Source organism: Sebastes fasciatus, chromosome 21 (genome assembly GCF_043250625.1).
Source record: "Sebastes fasciatus isolate fSebFas1 chromosome 21, fSebFas1.pri, whole genome shotgun sequence".
Classification (NCBI taxonomy): domain Eukaryota; kingdom Metazoa; phylum Chordata; class Actinopteri; order Perciformes; family Sebastidae; genus Sebastes; species Sebastes fasciatus.
In genome coordinates, this window is record NC_133815.1 from 18,520,267 (window position 1) to 18,540,953 (window position 20,687).

General features: G+C 43.3%; 1 protein-coding gene across 15 annotated transcripts in view; it reads right to left on the minus strand.

Moving 5' to 3' along the window:
* The window catches only part of LOC141759304 (uncharacterized), a 126,245-nt gene that overhangs the window by 15,666 nt on the left and 89,892 nt on the right, over window positions 1-20,687 (minus strand). For 12 of the 15 annotated variants that reach the window (XM_074621275.1, XM_074621270.1, XM_074621276.1 and 9 more), the window contains 4 exons: window positions 5,624-6,594; window positions 3,022-3,294; window positions 693-870; window positions 522-584 (listed from right to left, as the gene is read on the minus strand). In XM_074621275.1, coding sequence (XP_074477376.1) covers window positions 522-584; window positions 693-870; window positions 3,022-3,294; window positions 5,624-6,594 — 1,485 coding nt within the window. Of the gene's footprint in view, window positions 1-521; window positions 585-692; window positions 871-3,021; window positions 3,295-5,623; window positions 6,595-16,746; window positions 18,479-20,687 lie in introns of those variants that run through there. The other 3 variants (XM_074621283.1, XM_074621282.1, XM_074621279.1) reach the window with 3 other exon arrangements.

Below are 20,687 nucleotides of genomic sequence, written 5' to 3' on the forward strand. Positions count from 1 at the left end.
AGCTGGGCAATGACTATTTATTGACAAATAGCCGCTAACAAAGCTCCACTAATTCGGTGAAGAACACTTTTTCCTATAAATTCTTCACAATAAAAGTCGTTATTTGTCCGTTATTTTGTTAATCAAAAGCTTTTATTTTGAAGCAGCAAAATCTGGAAATGTCAGACAGCAGGGCTGCTGGTCGAAAAGTCAAAAAATTACGTCCTAATGTCTTTCTCCTAACCACTTTTCCTTGCCCGTCTTGGAAAACGTCATGAGGTCAAGGAAAGATGTGCATCCAATCCATTAGAAATAATAAGTTAATAAGTTGAGCTGAACATATCAGTGGAAATCAGATTTTTGTTTTAGTACGACCAGGCGAGTTTCAATTATATATATAATATACAGTATGTTTCACGTGACATGTTGTATTTTTTGTTTTTTATGTTTTTAATTTGACTCTACCTACAATATGTGCTTGAAAGACAGTTACTTCTGAGTGTTTCTGTATGTCCTGACGAGTGAAGGGAGTGCTGTAGTACCTGTAGAAGTCCTCAGAGTGCCGGGCTTCTTCTCCTCTCCTGGTTTGCTGTCTGTCTTGGAGGCTGAAACACAGATGGTGAGTGTGTAGTTGTTACAAAGGACAGCATGTGTGGATAAAAAGCAGAAGTACTGAGCATCAAAAACGTGTGTGTGAGCGTGCCGTGTCGTACCCAGAGGCTTTCTGGCTGCAGTGGTAGCAGTGGTGCGAGTAGACGCCGTTGTGCGCACTGATGTAGCGGTTTTACTTGCTGCTGTGGTAGCGGTTCCGTTTCTGGTGGCGGCGGCGGTGGAGCTTGCTGAGGTGGCGGTGCTGGCCTTTGGCACAAGGGGGCGCTTCTCTATAGTCGTCTGGAGGAGAGGGAGGAAAATAAAAACACGGGAGATGTGATGAGGGGAGGAGAGAAAGGAAAGATCGATGAATGGAGGCGAAAAAACATCATCAACAATTCCAACGCTGTTAGGGGTCATAGTACATCTTCTATATGTCAGGCTGCTGTCATCAGCTCAGGCAAATGTTCACTGATGAATTCAGGTCAACGATTTTCGACCCGTTGCGTGTAATACGTCGACGTTCCTTGATGATTTCACATTTCGTTCAGCAGCACATTTCCCCCTCATAACCCTACGACGATGCCACACTCCACATACAGCTGAGCCATCCTGCAACAAGCTGGCCACGCTGAACTGAGTCACCCTGCACCCCTGGGCGCTGAGAGGCTAAATAAAGGCTGTTCATTTATCGGCCGTGGTGCCACACTGGTTGCAGTTAAGGAGGCCACCGAGCGAGGGTGACAGAAGGCTGACAATGACACAAAGTAATCAGTGACTCAGCAGGACCTACTGGCAAATATGTCCAGTTTTAGAGATTTGTCCTTGTAGCAAACAAGACCTGCAGCCACAACAATAACATTGATCCTGTGACACTGATCTCTCACACAGCTCTAATCTCATAAATCTATTTATCGCATAATAAAACTAATCTCTTTTTTTTGGGGCATTTTCAACCTTATTGGACACTTTGAAGTATATACTGTAAAGCCCCCCCGGAGGAATTAAATTGGGAATGTTGCATTTATGTGGTACTGCATGTGCCTTATCCACTAGTCCACCAGGAAATTGAATCTTAATATTATGGTGGCAGTAAATAATATCATAAAAGTTAACATATAGTTGATATGTAACATATCTGCATTTGTCGAAGAAGTACTCAGATCTTTTACTTAAGTAAAAGTAACAATACTGCTGTGTAGAGATACTCTGTTATAAGTAAAAGTCCTGCATTCCAAATCAAAGTACAAAAGTATCAGCATCAAAATATAGTTAAAGGTACACTGTGTAGGATTTGGCGGCATCTAGTGGTGTGGTTGAAGATTGCAACCAACTGAGTACCCCTCCGCTCACTCCTTCCTTTCCAAGATGGCGGTAACGTGAGCCGCTGATTGCAAAACTGCGGTAACGCCGTTCACCTCGATCAGAGGCCATCCTTACCATAATAACACTATTTAGGAGCAACGAAAGTCAGATGGCTGGCTGTCGCTACCAAGGTTTAGCGCTCTGCGGCTCACGTTACCGCGGTTTCACAAACGTGTTGGAGAACTACGGTGGCCTTCAGGTAAGTTTAGAATGTCAAAAGGCTGGCCCAATTCCAAACCACCCCCCTACAGCCTCTCCCCACTTCCACTCCGTTTGTGCGTTCTTGTGGAGGGTCCGCCATATTAAGTGCCATCCCAAACCAATTAGCGGGGAGTGGAAGTAGGTTATAAAACCCTCCAATAGCGAGTCTGCATCAATGCCGACTTAACCAGATTCCCTTACTGATGACGTGCAACGCCGTTTTGTGTTCGTCATGAAACGCGCTCCAATGTAAGTTCCATGCGACTACGGTCGGTACACAACATTTCTCAACATTTAAACTGCTCAAACTAAGAAAGACATTTGATGTATTCTACTTTATCGTCGCACCGACATTATCAACTTAAAGTAAATACATCGTATTTAGGATCAAATATACCCTTGTCTAGTCTAGAAAACGGTAGACCTGTTCATTAGATTGTAAGGTTTTTTTAGCCATTACATTGTGCAATCAACATTTACTTCATATTGATAAGTTAAAGCAAAAAAGTTGTCTATTGCCACTAATTAATTAGTAAAACTATTAATCGAAACATTAGCTACAAACTTATAAACCAATTGTAAAGGATGCTTTTTTAGAAAGAGTTACCTATTTCTGTCTGAGTTGTTAGTTCATTACTACGGTTGGACGACATGCAGCTTGTACTGCCGACCCTGAAGCTGCACCCTTTGACCAGGATTCATCAGAACGTTATAATAAACTACTGAGAGTGTGTGCATGCTGCCCCAAATGAACAAGAGCTAGACATTGATCAGTGTTTGGTCATACTTGATCCAAACACATCAGATGAAGCGTCGATGGAATCCTTGTTCTGTATAAAGGAGTATTCTGCAGCCTTGACGGACGTCCTGACAGCTGAAACTTACCTTGGGTCTGACATCACGTGCAGTGGTGGTGGTGGAGGACGCAAGGCGGCTGGTAGAAGTGACTGAGGGCCGCTTCGGACCAGCAGCAGCTGTGGATGGTGCCTTGGCGGCTGTGGTTGGTGCCTTGGCGGTGGTTGTTTTTTTGTCTGAGATGGAGGTGGTGGTGGTGGTGGAGGATAGGGGGCGCCTAATAGGAGGTGGACCACCAGCAGCAGCTGTGGTACCCGGACGCGTTTTAGCAGCAAGGCTCGGTTTGGTCGCCCCGGCAGCAGGCTGCGACGCAGGGCCGAGACATATGGGAGTGATGGATGGCAAAATAAGGAGGGAAAGCAAAGGAAAGAAAAAAATAAGGGATGATAACGATAGGGGAGGTTAAGCAGCACAAGCAGCATTATAACCATAAATCATATGACTCATTCTGTGTCAAAATCAGATAGAGGTCTTTGTTTACATTTTGTTCAAACCTTATGTATATGCTCCTCGAGACCAAGAAGTCAGTATTTCTGTAAATATTTTGGCTGAATTTGGAGAATTGCATACTCGGTTATACATAGTAAGCCTCATATCTGAACATGAAGACAACGTGGAAAGAATTTGTAACTTTACACACAAAATGTCACACAAATGTTCATGGTACTTGGATTGAGTCCATATCACCATCTCAAAAAGGAAACAAATTGTAACCTTGGCTTGTTATACTTGCCTTATCTCAGTTTCTGTTTATGTTATAAGCCCCCGAAATTTGGTATCACATCAATCCAATACTTTTTTATTGCTATCTTTATCAGGAAATATTGAAATATCAAACTGGGGGTCCAAAACCACACATTTTGCACTTTTTTTTCCATTTTCAAAGAGCATTAATGACAAATACAACATCTGCTTGTGCCTTACAATCATTTGGATCCATTGTACACCATTTTGTCTGTGCCTCTACCAGATTTCATGGCTATAGGAGTTATGTATCTGAAGATATTGAACCATAACAATGGCTTCTCGCCAAAGACTTTTTTTTTTTAACGGGGCAAAAATGATGACATTCCCAGTGGCAAAAAAAACTATGCAATTCTCAAAATTTAGCCAAAATATTTTCACAGAAGTTACTTTTTGGACTCAAAAAGCATATACTGTACGTAAGATTTGAACAAAATCTAAAATGTAACCTCTTTCTGACTTGACACCTACAAATGATAGTAAAATAATAATTAGCATTGGGTCTATTGTTAATACACGTCTCTGAACAAGGTGTTTATGTACAGCACATTTACAGTATGCATAAATGAAGCAGCAGCAGAAGCCGTAGCAGCATGCATGATGAATGGCTGACTGTCATCTAAACTCACCCTTTAAGTCTAACACGTCACACAACAGTGTATCATGCTTTACTGCCCAAATGTTTGAACAAAATTAGAATGCCTTTATTTTACATGACACTAATTGTTCAAAATCACCTATATTGTGTAATAATTATTGCCATGTAAAATAAAGGCATTTAACTTCTGTGTGCCTTGGATAATTTTTGAGGGAAACTTGCATTCTGTGCTTTTCTGGGACCAAATTCCACCCATGCAATGAGCCCCTTCACAAGACTGAATGAGCCCAATACACCTGAAGGATCCAAAGAGCACCTGTATGCGATTACAACAAAGACCCAGCAGCGCTTCTACTTCATTTTCTTCATAAAATTAAGAAGCATTTTCATTTTAAGACTAAGACTAAATCTAAAATAGTTTTCAAAATGAACACTGCGAGTAGCAATACCCAGCCCTAAACACACCCTGGTGAAGCCAAGACGTTTGGGAAATAAAGCATTGTACACTGTGTCACGTGTTGATGGTCTATTGAAGCTCACACTGGGCTGAACCTCATAGTGTCCCTTCTTAAAATTACACATTAAAACTAATCCTACAATACTGCTTGCAATAAAATAAAAAAATAAAATAAAAAAACAACTTACCTTGATTTTCAGGTTGGAAATGGGCATGAGTTTGTGTAATGTCTTACTTAGTCTAATGTGATACTAATGACTAATGGTGCCTTCAAATGGGGTCGTGTTTACCATGTTCACTAGAGGAGGCCATATGAACGCCCCCCTCTTGTGGTATTTACGAACTCGCAAGTGGAAAGTTTCTGAAAGCTCCGAGTTCATGAGTTGTGACGTGTTTGTTGACGTTGTCAGAAATGGCGGAGGCTGTGGAAGTTAATTTTTCGGTGCATAATAAGTGAATATATTGTTTTTCTTCGTAATTGTATAATATGTCTGAGGAAAATGTTGATATTCCCAACGGCCTCATCTTTTTTTCCTCTGTCGTTATGCCTTTGTATCTACTGCATTATGTTGCCCACTTGCTAGCTTGCTAAATTGTCATCCTCTGTGGCTTCTAGACACCGACGGTAGCGTTAATATTGCCGTTGCTCAGCAGCGGAGTTCTCACGACTTAACCATTTGAACGCCAAGCATATTGTGTACACGACTTCCCATGTTGTAAACACAAGTTTCATTTGAAGGCACCAATAGTCTGACCATGTTTGTTTCCAGTATAGATTCTATGGCTCTATCAGTATGAAACTTCCCATCCTTAAAGCTTACAGTAATTCCTACCTTGGTCTTCTTGTCTGCACTAGCCAGGTCTCTGCTCGGCGTGGCGCTGCTTCCATTGGTTGCAGGTTTTGCTTTCTTGGCCTTCTCTCCTCCGTCTGCTTTTGCAGTCTTGTCCTTCTTTTCATCCTTTTTCTCCACAGTCTTTTTGTTGGCCGGCACTTTGTCCTGCTTCTCCTCCTTATCGCTCTTCTGCGCCGGCTTCTCGGCCGGTTTCTCCACCAGTTTATCTGCCTCGGCCTCTTTCTCCGCCTCGGCCTCTTTCTCTGTCTTCTTTGCTATGTCTGTGTCAGCCTTTTCTTTCTTGGCGTCCTCCACCTCTGGTGTCGTCTTTGTCTCGGTGTCCTTCTTCTCCAGTTCGACGGGTGCCGGCTGTTGCTCTGGGGTCTTCTCCACTTTGTCATCCTGCTGCTCTTTGACATCCTTCATCTCTGTTTTCTCAAGCTTCTCAGTGTTTTTGTTCTCTGCTTTTTCTTCCACTTTGGCCTTTTCATTTTTGTCCACCTTCTCCAAATTCTCTGTTTTCTCCATTTTGCTCTCGACTACTGTCACGCTTCCTACTTTGTCTGTCTTCACCAGTTTATCTGGTGATTCTTCTCCCTTTTTCATTTTATCCTCTTCATCTGTGTTCTGCTGCATCCAATCCACTTTCACTTTCTCCTTTTCTGTCTCCTTTTTCTCTTCCACCTTTTCTGTCTGTTTCTCCGTCACCTTCACTTTGTCTGTCTCCTTCTCCTCTTTAACTTTTATCCCTTTCTCGTTCTCGTTCTCTTTCACCTTTTCTGCCTCTTTCTCCTTCTCTTTTTCCTTCTCCATCTCTTTCTCCAACGTGGCTGGAGTCTCACTGAACGCGTACTCCACCTTCACGCTCTTGTGCTCAGCATTATCCAGAGGGTCGAACAGGTCCACCTTCTTTACGTTGTCCTCCAGCTTCTCCTCCTTCTTCTCTGTCTTCTCCGTCTTGTCGGATTTTACTGGAAAGAAAGATGATTTGAGTTAGAAATCCTACCAATATATTATAAATAATAGTCCTCTTATCCAATTCAACATCACACACAGTTACTGGCAGCAAAAACTTTGGTGCCACAACAACAACAACGGCAATGCCAAATATTCCTCGCCAAAATTTGGTAGTAGGGGGCGGGTCTTCACAGAAGACCCAGTGGAGAAAAAATAATACTACGCACATACGCACACAGAGACAGACCTGCTAAATATGAGGTGCACCAATGCGACCAATGAAAATGTTTAGTTGCATGTGCGTCACATTGGCAACACAAAGAACATTTTGTCTCATCAGTATCAATGATTACACACCTGCTGAGACGTCCCTGAACAACTCTCAAGGTTCTTTGGACCCATACCGGCAGCAATACAGTATCACATAAAGATATAGGGGGTGATGTCTGTACTGTACTGTATGTATGTCTTCAAGCCAAAGATGGAAACAAGCTGATGATAGTGCTCTTTGTGTTGCACCAAGTTTTCTATTTATTTGAAAGTGTAGTTTCTCTTGAAGGGCTTCAACAAAAAATAATAACACTGATCTACACTGAGTACGGAAGAATTCACAGAGCAAATTGAAGCCGGATTTGCAAAAGAAGTGGAATATTTCAGACCTGCTTCGTTGATGTGAGTAAAAACAAAATACTACGAGTTTGGATGATGTTGCTGCCCGGCTAAACCAAAATATCACGCAGTGTAAACAAGCTAAAAGAAGATATTTCTCTCGTGCTGACTCACTGAATGAAACATGTGCACCCACTGACCTCAGGTGATGATGACCTAACAACAGGGTGAGCTGAGCACGGTCAGAGCTACTGACTCGAGTTGTGTCCCAGTTTACGAGCTGGATCCTCTGATGTCCACACTTTTAAAATGAATGCAACTAAACAGATTCAGAAGCAGTGTGTAGCCTTCACAATCCACAATCCATTGTGAGCCGGACACACAGAAACATACGTCACACAGACCCCTGCAGACCCTCGCCACATATGTGGATGTGAAATGTATAAATGTGCTTTCAGTTGCAGGAAGTGCTCTATGAACAAGGACAAACTCATGGTCTATTTCTGTAGCTGCACACAGGTTGAGGAAGGTTAAAGAAGTCCAGAAGGACAGGACTCAAGTCTCCAGGTGGTGTTTGATAGTTGATAGCATAGACCACATAGACGCCGCATTGAACGCTTCAGCCTGTTGTGGCGATATGTCAACGTGGGCGCCATATTGGGTTAAAATTTCTTAACAAAATAAGTATTTCTGTGCTTAACAAGACATAACTTAGGAGGGGCTTATTAGCCCACTAATAAATTTATGATCTTCTAATAATCAAACAATGTAAACACTCATAAAAAACTTGGTGTTATGTCAGCAGGTTATATAAATAAAAACACAATGTAGTGTGTAGTGTTAAAAGCAATAGCTTTTAACAGTCCCTAACAGCGTCAACAGCGTGAGTGGGAATGTTGATGAACAGGAATAAACTCTCTTATTGGAAGACATTACGAATATATATATTTTCATATTTATTTATTTGAATAAATAAATGTAAAAGATATTTAAAAAAAAAAAAGAAAAACATTTTTTAATATGATTTTTTTAATATATATTTAAAATGGTTTAAAAACATATTTTTTCATATTTATTTATTAATTAATTGCCAACATTGTCTATCGCCTTTTTGTGTACTGAAGCCCACACATGTATCACAATATTGCTGATCAACTGGCTCACTGGCTTTTACTTTCAGCTTTTATAGCCTCTGATTTCTCTTCCAGGCTTCATTACCTGCTGTACCACACAGGACAAGGGACAAATAAAAAGTCTGTGTCAGCGTGGGAAATATATACAAGTAGAAAGGCTATTATAGTAGGAATACAAAGGTAAATAACAGAAGAACTGGTTAGGAATGGTTTTGTTGTTGTTGTTTTTTATATTAGCTTCAGTTTTCTAGCTACGTCGGAAAATGGTACCATGCCAGTAATGACCTTTAAAAAGGCAAGGGACTGGGAGAGATAGAAGGAGGACAACATGGGATATATAAGGAAAGGAGGGAACAAGACAAGGGAATTGGGGCGTAAGCCTTTGAGCAGAATGAAATGACATTGTTAGCTTACATAACATACAGCAACCCCAGACCTGGAACAGTGACAGACATCAGACCAAACAGAGTGAACACAGATAGGTGACTATCTACATGAAAAAAAAAAAAAACCCTGACCTAAATAAAGCGAGACAGCGGTGTGACAAGACAAAGGGAGGGGAACAAGAGAAATGGAAGCAAATAAACAAACATGGCCTTCATTTTCTAAACTGTAAACAATGAGAGACTCAGGAGATCAACCCGATCCTCTAATTAGGGCAGAAATCTGATATGTGTCAGAGCTGTGGAAAGCCCGGTGACACCCAACCTACCTACTCTCACACTCTTTCCCACAATGCTCTTTCTTTCTTTTACTCTTGTTTGCAATGCTCCTTTGTACGGAAGCCCTGAGAGGCAAGTGAGAAAAAACATATTCTGGTGATCCACTTTCTAAGTCTGATCTAAATTGTTTTTCCCCCGGTGTTTATGACAGGTGAAAAACAAACAATGGTTAGAATAATCTTTCCTCAAATTTGTTTTTCATCTGTGGAACAGGTTGGGAACACAAGTTTTGCCAGGATCACTTCTCTATGTTACTTTTTTTAATCTTTGAAAACGGATAAAACTAAAAAAAAAATTCACCCGCCAAAACTTTTTTTCCCAACTTCTTCAACTTTCCACAAATGAAAAACAAACTAATAAATGTCAAATCATTTTTTTCCAAAGATTGCGATTGGTTCGGGCAGGTGACCTTGATATCGCGGCTCCAGCGCCCGATCACTACTGAGCAGACTCTGGCTCCAATTGACGTCAAAATCTCAGGATGGCAGCTCCCATATCCGGGATATTTTGGCTTCACTTCTGTACTGTGGGAGGAAGTGGAGACGCGCCGTCCATCTTTATATACAGTCTATGGTTCATGCTAGAGTCCAAGTGGACATTTGTATCAAATTTGAAGAAATTCGCTCTCGGCGTTCCTGAGATATCAAGAGAATGGGATGGACATAAGGTCACAGTGACCTCGACTTTTTTTTTTTTTTTTTTTTTAAAGTATTTTTTGGGGGGCATTTTCCATTTTTATGACAGGACAGTGGATAGAGTCTTGAAAGGGGGGAGAGAGAGAGAGTGGATGCGGAAAGGGCCACAGGCCGGATTCGAACCCGGGCCGCCGCGGTCAGGACCAAGCCTTAATACATGGACGCCCGCTCTACCAACTGAGCTAACCCAGGCGCCCGTGACCTCGACTTTTGACCACCAAAATCTTATCAGTTAATCCTTGAGTCCAAGTTGTGCCAAACTTAAATTTCATCCAATGATTATTGAGATATCGCGTTCGGACGGACGGACCTAAAACATAATGCCTCCGGCCACTGCTGTCGCCATCGCAGAGGCCTAAAATGTAACTTAGTAAAGTAAAAAATTATTCTGGCAAAGCTTTTTTTTCCACCTGTTTCACAGATAAAAAGATATATATAATGAACTTAGAAAGACTTTTCTCATAAATCTTTTGTTCACCTATTCTGGATTCATAAACACAGGAACAATTTAGATCACACTTAGAAAAAGGATCACCAGTTTTTTTTTTTCTCACTTGCCTCTCAGGGGCTTCCGTACCCTTGTCCATTATCCGCTTTCTTATCTTCTTCATCCTGTTATTAAAAATACTTAGATTCAGTTTTTTTACCCATTCCTGCAGCTTCAGTTCTTACCAGATAAAAGTTGACCTGGTGGTTTTCTCAACCCCTTTGACCAGCAACTTCTAGCAACAAATGTGATAAAGACAGCACTAAAACCGCACACCAATGGGAGCGAAGGGAATAACGGATATTAAATGGAGCTCAAAATGTAACCCGTCTGTGGTCGGACTATCCGGCAACAAGAAGAGAAAAAGAAAAAAAGCAATCATTCACCTCCCTGGGGAGGGACATTAATTATTGACAGGGCTTGTGATTGGAAGCATCAATCTCATTGTGCCTTGAGGGTGTAGGTTGGTGATGGGGGGGACATTACTGAGGGAAATATTTCATGAGAACATGCTGGTACAGCGGAGGTCAGGCATGATGTCAGTAATAACTCAGTCATGACAATATGAACTTGCGTTCACACCTCTGAAATTAGCTTTGAGTTTGGTCTGAACGCACCTTCAGACCTCCGTTTCAGCTGGATCTCAAGCTGCTGCATTAGCAGGGCTGCTGAGGCACCGGTGCGCACCGGGGTTGCCTCGTAGAATAGACGGCTCAGGACAGCAGAGAACAATGAGCATCTGGGTGCAGCGAGCCAATTCATTTAAAGGTTTCATTAGCATAATGATAACACTTACAGCTCATTTAGGGCTGTTAAGCACCGCCTCAACGCTACGTTTTTTTTCTTCTTGTCTCATTAATATGGTAAAATATGCAGACTCTACTCTCCCATTACAAAAAAACTCTTTAATCTGTGTCATATTTTTTAGAAATGTAAGTTAAAAAAGGCCCGTCTGACATTTGTAGAGCAATAATTGGGATTTAATAATTTGCATGACATACATATGCATATACTTAAGAATGTCTATGTGGGGAAATCTACACTGGTCTCTTCAGACTTCAGTTCTTGAAGGGGTTTTCTTCCCCAATGAAGCTAATTAAGTGAAAAGCAATAGAAAAAGTCAATCATCTTCTATAAAGAATCTAAAGCAAATAAGCCCACCTTACAACAAACGACTTGTCAAGCGATTTCACTGTTGCAGACATTTTTCCAATGTCGGAATAAAATCACGAGAGTTTTGCTCGAGGTTGCGGCGCGCTCCCGTGATCTCGATCGTTTAGTCTAAGGTGGTCATAAAACTCAGTCCAAGCTGTCTTACGTCTGTCTTTTTCTTGTCTTGACATTCTGATAAAATCAAACAAGTTTAATATAGCTAGCTAGCCAACCACTGTCCCAAACGGGGCTAAAAACTCTGAGTCTTAAGACACATTGTCTTTAGATGTGCGAGGGTGTCAGACTTCAATATTTTAAAAGTCTTTTCAATGTGTATGGTGGTCATTAATAAACTCCTCATGACCAAATTCTGAAGCCTTCATTTGGCTCCTCAAGTGAATTACGTAAATCAGCTCTAGCAGACGCGTTTTCTCATTAAACCCCTGTCACTCTCTGCTCCACGACACTTGAAGCTCTCTGGCTGAGTGGAGTTTGTCAGCCTTGACAACAGCACTCCGTGTGAAGTGAAAGCTCCACTCCATCACTGCCCTTTGGTAGCACATCAAACGTGGTGGACACTTGAAAGTGGTTGTGAAGTGGTAACAGAGTGGAGGGAGGACTTGGTGGGTTAATGTCCTATCTGAAGTGTGAGGCCTTCTGTTTGTCCGTCTAATAAAGACTCACTGGCAGCTCAGTTATGAGTTGCAACAAGTCTACAGTGAAGCTGCTGAACCCTTTGAATCATAGACTGTATTTGTACAGGCTCATGACAGAGTCAGTAGATGTAAGAACCACGCTGATTGGACACTCTAGTAGGTCTACTCTTGTAGGGCTGGCCCTCTAAAACTTTAATGGATTAAGCCTCATGTGTCAATTGTCTTTCTTTTTCTTATCTCCATTTGGAATGTATATGTTTTGAATTTTGGCACTACAACTCCCACTATGCTTTGGGTGAAGATAACAGTGCCTTTGAGTCAGTGCATTAGCTGTGGGCTACAGCTGAGCTCCATTTTTAAGCCTCAAGTTGAATATTACATTATATAAATACTACATTTAGGCAAATCTGCACCTTGAAAAGTCCTTCGGCTTTAGGTGCTAACAATTCCTGATGGCACTGTAACCATGACAATGCAAGATTCAACTGGTCATATCTTTCACTTGAGTTCTAAATGGATTTATGAAAGTTCATACTTAGTGAACATTGTAAAATCTGCCATCACTGGAAAACGTTGTACTACTAATTCCAGTATGTGTGTGAAGTTGGTATATAGCTGGGGATGCTTTAGGGCGTGGCCACCTTGTGATTGACAGGTCACTACCACGCCGTTGTCCGGTCTGGGAGTTGTCAATGTTTTCGTCTTAGGACTTTAACCGTTTCACAGTGTGTTTTCAGTTCATGAAAGTTAATTGTTAACATTTTGGTCGCCTAAAAATCTCTTATTCAGCGTTCGGTTGTACATAGCTCCATCCTCTCGTGTCACTTCTGGTTGGCAAAGGCCAAATACCAAGATAGCGAATGCCAAAATGCTGAACTCAAGGCTTCAAAACAGCAGTCCACAAACCAATGGGTCACGGTGATTACTTCAACTTTTTATATACAGTCTATGACATTAATGCAAGAAGAGAAGAGAAATAATATGCTCACACAAAGACGAACAAACAAGTATGCAATCAAAACTGCACACATTGCTGTATTTCAGCACTGTGACAACCATTAGCAAAAGCAAACACGTGCCCATGTCCCAAAGCCTTTTACTACAGCTGAACACTGGGCTGCTGCTGGAGAGAACATTCAATTCAATGTGCCCGCCCGGCGGAACATTGTGTGACAATTATCTGCTTGATTCTGCGAGCGAAGGCGGCTGAAAGTCTGCCTGAAACCCGGAAATATTACGAGACAGAAATAATTTGACATGACAGAAGATCTACACTCTGGCTCCGGGCGTATGTTTAGCGTGAGGTTTGCTTTGCGTCTGTCGGAATGCAAGCTGATGGACTGAACTCTGACTGCTTTTGGTTTATTTTAACCCTTTCTTTTCAAATCGGTGGGATCTCTGGTTTGTGCAGTACTTATATTCACTAGCACTCATTCTGATTTAACCATCTGTCTCCTCTCTCTTCTTTTTCATCTTTCTTCCCTTATTTGCGCCCTCCTAATCTGTCCAAGCATGGTTCAACTAAACCTATACTTCCTCCATTATACATTCATCTGCATCTCTCCCTCCCTTTTTCTTTATTTCCCTTTTTTATCCCAATCCTCCTCCTCCTTTTTCAAATCTGCTTATCATTATTTCCCACAACCTCTCTAGAGAGATGGAGCTGAGACAAAGCTATAGTATGTTGCACATTTGCAGCTCATGCACTCTTAGAAATAAAGGTCCTAAGTAGAACCATAGAGGGTTCTTTGGGTTGTCCCCATAGCAGAACCCTTTTTGGTTCCTGGAAAAACCTTTTATAAATGTTCCACCTAGAATCTAGATCCTAGATCTACAGAAAGGTCTCGTCTGAAATTGCATACTCGGCACTACATACCCAAATATGTGTACTACCGTTCAACATCGTTTTGTGTGAGTAAACAGTAGTTTGTATCTTTTCGGACGCACTGAGCATTAATTTACGTCGTCACTTCCTGACAGCCTCCTTGCCGGTTGGTGACGTGTAACCATGGTAACCCATGCCAACCTCATGTGACCAAAACGACGGTTTGTGAGTATCAAAGTCTGAATTACCGCCTAAGCCTAGCAAAGTGAATCATTTTACTTACAGTTAAATTGAAGCGTTATTGACGTTACAGAGCTGTCCGTCAACGTCTGTTATGTACGTCGTCTTCACTACTGTATTGCATTGTGGGATATTAAGCGTGTACTATTGTTTTCATACTAAGGTTTTGGACAAACTAAAAAATCTCACATACTCTTTTAGCCTACTAAATAGCATGTTAGTATGGAATTTCGGGACGAAGCCAAAGGGTTATATCTAGAACCATCTGTGAAAGGGTCCACCGAGAGCCCCTCCCACTGAGAGGTTCTACAGAAACCCCTTCTATGGTGTAATTGCTCCACCAAGAACCCTCTTGGAGGTTCTATTCAGAATCTTTCCACATTCTAAGGATGCTAACAAGAACCAACCCAGGGGGTTCTACCAAAAACCTTTTTATTTTCCCTTTCATATCCCACAGATCTTTCTCCACTCAAACTGTGGTTTTAGTTTAACAGGTTAGCCTGGGACCATGGGAACCACATCTAGCAGCCTTGGGCCTTATGAAATACCTAAAGGGCTGGGGCTGATGTGGTGCAGCGCAACCCACAACAATCATATTTTCACAATCACAGTTTTTGTGGGTGTGGTTGGGAGGATCTTTTTACATCCATGCTTTCAACAATCCTTGAAGAACTTTTCTTCCAATAAGTGTTCTTTGGATGAAAAGGGTTCTTAATGGAACCCTAATACTTACAAAGAACCTTTGAAAAACACTTTCTTTAAAAAGGGGTTCTTCAGAAGCAACTGGTTCTGGGTAGAATCTCAGCCCTTCAGGAAGAACCCTTTTGGGAACCCTTATTTCTAAGAGTGGGAGCCGCATGCATTGGCTACACTACATCACTGTTTGGGGAAAACATACTCCAAAACATGTGCTTATGCTTTATCCAGAGTGGACGTAAAAAGGCTTTTACACAACAACAGGAGCAGCAGAAATATTTCCATGACCTTGGTAAGAAAGCAAACACACAGCCTGTGGCTCGATGACTCCGCAATGCTTCTGTTTAGACTTCAGGGGGGGCAGAAAAAATAAAGATCACTGCCCCTTTAATACTCCAGTGGCCAGGCTGGCAGCCTCCGCCACACTTGGCTTTGTGGCGGGAGGCGAAAACAACCACGGCGCGCGAGCAAAGAGGAAAAGAAAGGGACAAAGAGACGGACAATAAGAGAAGAGAGAAAAAGTGGGAGAGGGACAAAGAGTGAAAGAAACATGGTCACTTTAGAGGGCACTATCATACTGGGCTACACTTCCCAGTCAGTGACCCCCATTTTGACTCACAGGCGGTCATCATTCGACGTGACCGTGACCCGCTTTCAGCCATCTTGGCTCTGCCTGTCTTCACCAAGAATCTAATGAGCATTCAGAGCAACAGGAAGTCAGAAGAACAAGCTAGAAAGAGACAGCCTTGTAGACAAACAGAAAATGAGGGAAGCCGTATGACAGAAAAGGAGGCTGGACAAAGACAGAGCCTCCATCGGCTATAATGAGATGTGTTACCCTGACCCTGTATCTAAATGTCAGCTGGAGAGTCAGCGACTATACGACCTCGTGCTACGAGCTCATTGTGCTGCAACACACATTTGTATGCACATGAACAGACACACTCAGTCGCACATGTGGACAGCCACCTGTGTCCACTAATGCAAAAAATCAGGACCTGTTGTCCCAGTATTCACACACTTTAAACTGATCTATTCACATATATTGTGGCTGATCTGTATCTAAAATTGGCACGCGGTGTTTGACCAACACGAGACAGATACTACCATTGTGGAATGTCAAGTAGCCCACGGGGGGGGGAGGCTGCTCTGTTGCTCTCAGCTTTTCATTCTATCTCTTTCACTCTCCGTCTCTCTCGCTGTCTGACACTCCTCCTTTCAGTCTGCCTCCGCAGCCATTCCTAACCCCAAGCCATTTGCAAGCTTAGACCGGAAAACCAAGTCTGGTTTGAAACGGACTGTGAATAAATGAAGCGTTCGACCAACAAATGAACAATCGCTGCTTTCATCATAAACCAACACACCCACAATCTGCATGCATGTAGGCAACTGGAGAGCACAAGAAAAGATCTTTAGAATATTTTCCTCACCATACAGTAGTCCTCAATGATAAGGGTATTAGTTATTTGTATAAGTCATTGGGATTGTTGGTAGCTGTAGCTCGCAAAGCCACCAAACAGAAAACAATACTTGATCAATACATCAGCTTTCCTTAATTCCCTTTCTGCATGCTGCACCCACTTTAACTCTTCAGCACCAAACCCCTTTTCTGGGTGTCACGGATGAATTACAGTGTTGAACTGCCAGCCACACCACTTTTAAAGTAGGGTGACACCATATCTTTTGAGATTTTCAGTTGTATACTCTACCTTGCATCGTACCCGGATTGTTTTTTGCAACAGTCTGATCTATTAATTCCTATATTACATGTTCATATTCACAAAACTTTTCAAGCAGTCTGATAGCATTATCCTGCGTCCTGCAAACACAACTGTGGGCAGTAAAAATGTAACCTACAAACGCCATATCAACCTGTTTGCCGGTCAGACTTTGACAGTCGGTGAACAAGTACAGTTAAAAGGGGGAGACTGCAAACAAGACCTCCACCTACCATCCACTGTGATGAAGGGGTTAGTGCTGGAGTTCAAGCCAAGGCTGGGATAGCCACCAGTGGCAAGGTCACCACCAATGTCCCATGTCGATTTATTGCCAGCTCCAAAGTCTACACCTGCACTAGTGTTGAGTTTAGTATCCGCTTCATTGCCGTCAAAGTCCGCCTCTTTGGCCATGTCAGATTTGCGACCAGTATCCCCTTCATGTAGAACGGAGCTGGTATCCATGCCGCTGAACCCCTTGGGGCTGAGGGGCACTGAAAGCACAATGCCACCTGACTCCTTCTCCACCTTAAAGCTCTCCACTGGGGCCTCTAGTGGTGACACAGGGAAGCCAGCATTGCTGTCCTTCAGCGGTGGGAATGGGGAAAGGGAGAGGCGGGGTTCAGGCGGGTCTTGCCGCAGGTCGCTCTGTGTGGCGCCTGCTGCCGAGAGGGTGTGCGGCAGGTTCTGGGATTGATCTTCCGCTACGGTAAGTGAGCGCTTAATGGAGTGTGGTGAGCGACGTGGACCAGGACCACCCATGGGTGACGCCAGCTGGTCCAGTTCTGCCCCATCTCCACCTGGGTATTTATCAGGCAGCTCTAGACTGGTTGGTACCGACAGGTGGGAACATTCGGACATCGCACGGCGCATAGCCTTCCTCTGCTGCTGAGCTCGCCCCATAAAACAGGGCTCCAACTCTGCGTCCTCTTCTTCTATCTCTTCCTCCTCGCTGTTGTCCCCTGAAGAGCCATCTGATAATTGTCGGGCCCCCAGGCCTGCCCCAGCTCCAGCTCCAGCCACAACCTCGTCGGCCCTCTCCAAATGGTTGTCATTGACAACTCCAATGACGCAGTAGTTAGGGGCCACCTGGGGCATGGCGACCTTTGGGCTGGATTCGGCAAAACTGGAGTTGTTCCATGGTTCAGATGGCGAGTCTTCATCTACTGGGGATGCCTCCATCAGTGAGGCTCCCATTGAGTGTGGAGGCATGGCACTACTGGGTGATGAGAGCTCCATACGCTTGGCTGGGGATCCAGGAACAGGTGGCAGGGAGACCCTGCTGGTACCCCCATATCCCAGGGTAGAGGGTAGTCTTCCTGGGGAAGCTGGGGAGGGAGATGGGGAGGAGGACAGAGGGCTGTCTGGGCTTTCTCCTGCGCTGCCCAGTGATGCGTTACCCAGCGAGGTGCTTCCGGAGATGCCCCCAACCCTGCCTGGCACCTTCAGCTCTGCATCCATGCTGCCTCTGCCCGGCTGCTCGAAGAAGCACAGCTTGTCTTCATCCGTGAGTCCAGTCGGTGCCAGAGCCCCACCACCTACCACCAGGCCCCTCGGGGTGCCCATGTCCATGCCTGTGGGGGGCTGCCAATCCCAGCTCTGAGCCGGCACGGTGGGCGTCAGCGACGGCACCTTACACAGCTCACTGTACTCTGAGAAAGGAGAGCCCGGCTGCTGATTGGAGAGAGAAGACATGCTGTCTCTCCTTTCTATTCTCGTTCTCCCCCTTTCTTTGTGTCACAGTCGGTCTTTGTCTAAGTCTCAGGTGTCTAAAGGTAATCTTCACCACTTCTCTTCCCTTCTCTCCCTCTTTCCTTTGTTGTCCTGCGCTGTTGCTCCTGTTCGTTCAGTCACTCAGGTGTGCTCTGAGTGTGTGCGTAGGGGTCTCTCGTGCTGTGCTTCCGCTCTGAACTCAAACACACACTGAGGGGGAACTGGATGTGCAGATCTCTCCCTCGTTCACTCCCTCTTTCTCTCTCTCTCTCTGGTTCTCTCACTGATTATTACAGTAGTCACGTGACCCAGTTGTGGCTGCCAATTGGCTGCTGCCAGTTCCCAGATCCCTCCCACTGTGGTGGAGTGAGTAAGCCCCCACCCCTCTAGTTTTCTCTTTCACTCCACGTTTTTCTCCCCTCAACCCCTTTCTTTCTCTTGTTCTGTCTTATGGTAAAAAGCACAACGTACACACACACATACACAGCTCTGTCTTCACCCTGGGGAAGATTGACTGAGGGCTGAAGCAGGCGATTCGGAGGGAGGGGGGGAGTGGATTTGAACTCAAGACCTTTCCAAGCCATACCGCTCCACACATCCCATCCATGCCCTCTAGAGCAGAGCAATGAATTTCTAGCTAGCATTTATCTCTATCTGACCTGTTACTACTCTTCCTTTCACACACCTTCTCTGTAGTTTATTAGCTCTCTTTTATCTGACTTGAAGGTGTGTTTTATGTCAAATATAATATGCTCTAGGCTCAAATCTTAAAGCCTCTCTGCATGAGTATATAAAACCTCCTTGTTACAAACATGGTCCTTGTTGTAAGGCGGCAGACACCCGTTGCTCCGCCATGAGATAGCAAGAAAGAGAGAGGGACGAATCAGATGAAAGGAGACGACAGAAGGAGCTGTGAAGACTAAAGAAATAATAGCATGAACTGTGTGAGAATATGAGAGAAGAAGAGGGGGAGATGGGAAACGGAGCTATGCGAGACGGATGAGGAGTGAAGCCTCTGGTGAAGAGACCTTGTTGTCTGTCAGACTGCATCTGGTCACATGTGGAGGATCACACTCCATACTACCACGCTCATATACACACACTTGGATAATCAAACACAGAGTCTATATGCATAATACAAAAAAACATGCAACACATTAACACCCACAGTGCATCCACCTGGGTTATCATTCTGCCACGTAGCATGTAAGAAACATTCATGTAAGACAGATATGCTCATACATGCACAAATTCAGGCTAACTCAGGCGAACACGCCGAGTCGAGCCTGTAAGCGTTTAACAAGAACTCAGCTTGGCGTGTTGCACAGAAGCAGTTTCAGCTCCATTTGCGTTATTCCCTCTTCTCAATCGCACCAAAACTGGGATTTCCAATGAGGTTACAGTGATTTGCCACATGAAAACCGCATGCCTCATACAGCAAAAACTTGAGAATGATCCAAAACACCTTACATTATCCAACGTTGACCTCTTTTTTTGATAAATTTAGTACAACCACATAAGATGATGTCATAATTTCCACTCTAGTGCTCTAACTTTTTATTTTTGAGAGAAATACTGTTCTCATTCACTAATTAATTCTAATTGTTTCTACTTTGATCGGTGTTCAGCTTCCGTCAATGAAACTTAACCCTTCCTGCCCAGATGTTTCACATTAAAAGCCTTGGAATCATCATAAGGCACATCCATAAAATCTTTGCAGGTGCTGGGTAACAACAACCTGCACAAAACGTCATTATAAAAATACTTTTATTTGTTAGTTTCAGACAAGCTATTAACATACCTCGGAGTGAGACAGAAATATACAGAAAAATAATATATTTATTGTATTACAGATGTGCAGCTATAAGATGGTATCGACATATCATTTTATGACTGAACACATTAAATTAAAATACATGTCAATATCATAGACTGTATATAGATGGATGACACGTCTCCACTTCCTCCCACTGTACAAAAGTGAAGCCAAAATATCCCAAATACGAGAGCTGCCATCTTGAGATTTTGACATCATTTGGAGCCAGAGGCTGTATTCGAAACCTCATACGATACTAGTAGTACGTACTGATTTGGCCAAAATGTGGTATGTAGTAGAGCAAAAGCAAAAAATCTCCAGTATGCCAAAAGTACCCGGATGTCGTGCCGATTCAGAAAAATCTCCATTATGCATCGGACCAGTCTATCTCGCCTACTGTATCCCACAATGCAAAGTGCTGGACCGCAACAGGCTACGGTTACAAACAACAGCCAAAAATGGCTTGTTTTTTTTACATTTTTCGTAGCTATTTCATCACTAAATTCACTTCTGAAAATCTTTGTGGCGAGAAATCAACTGTGTAGATTTTTAATATTGACGGTTTTATGATATCAGATGGCGAATCGAACAACTGCTTGAACGTTTTTGGAGTTTAGAAGCTCCACAAACTGCCGTGACAGCTAGCTA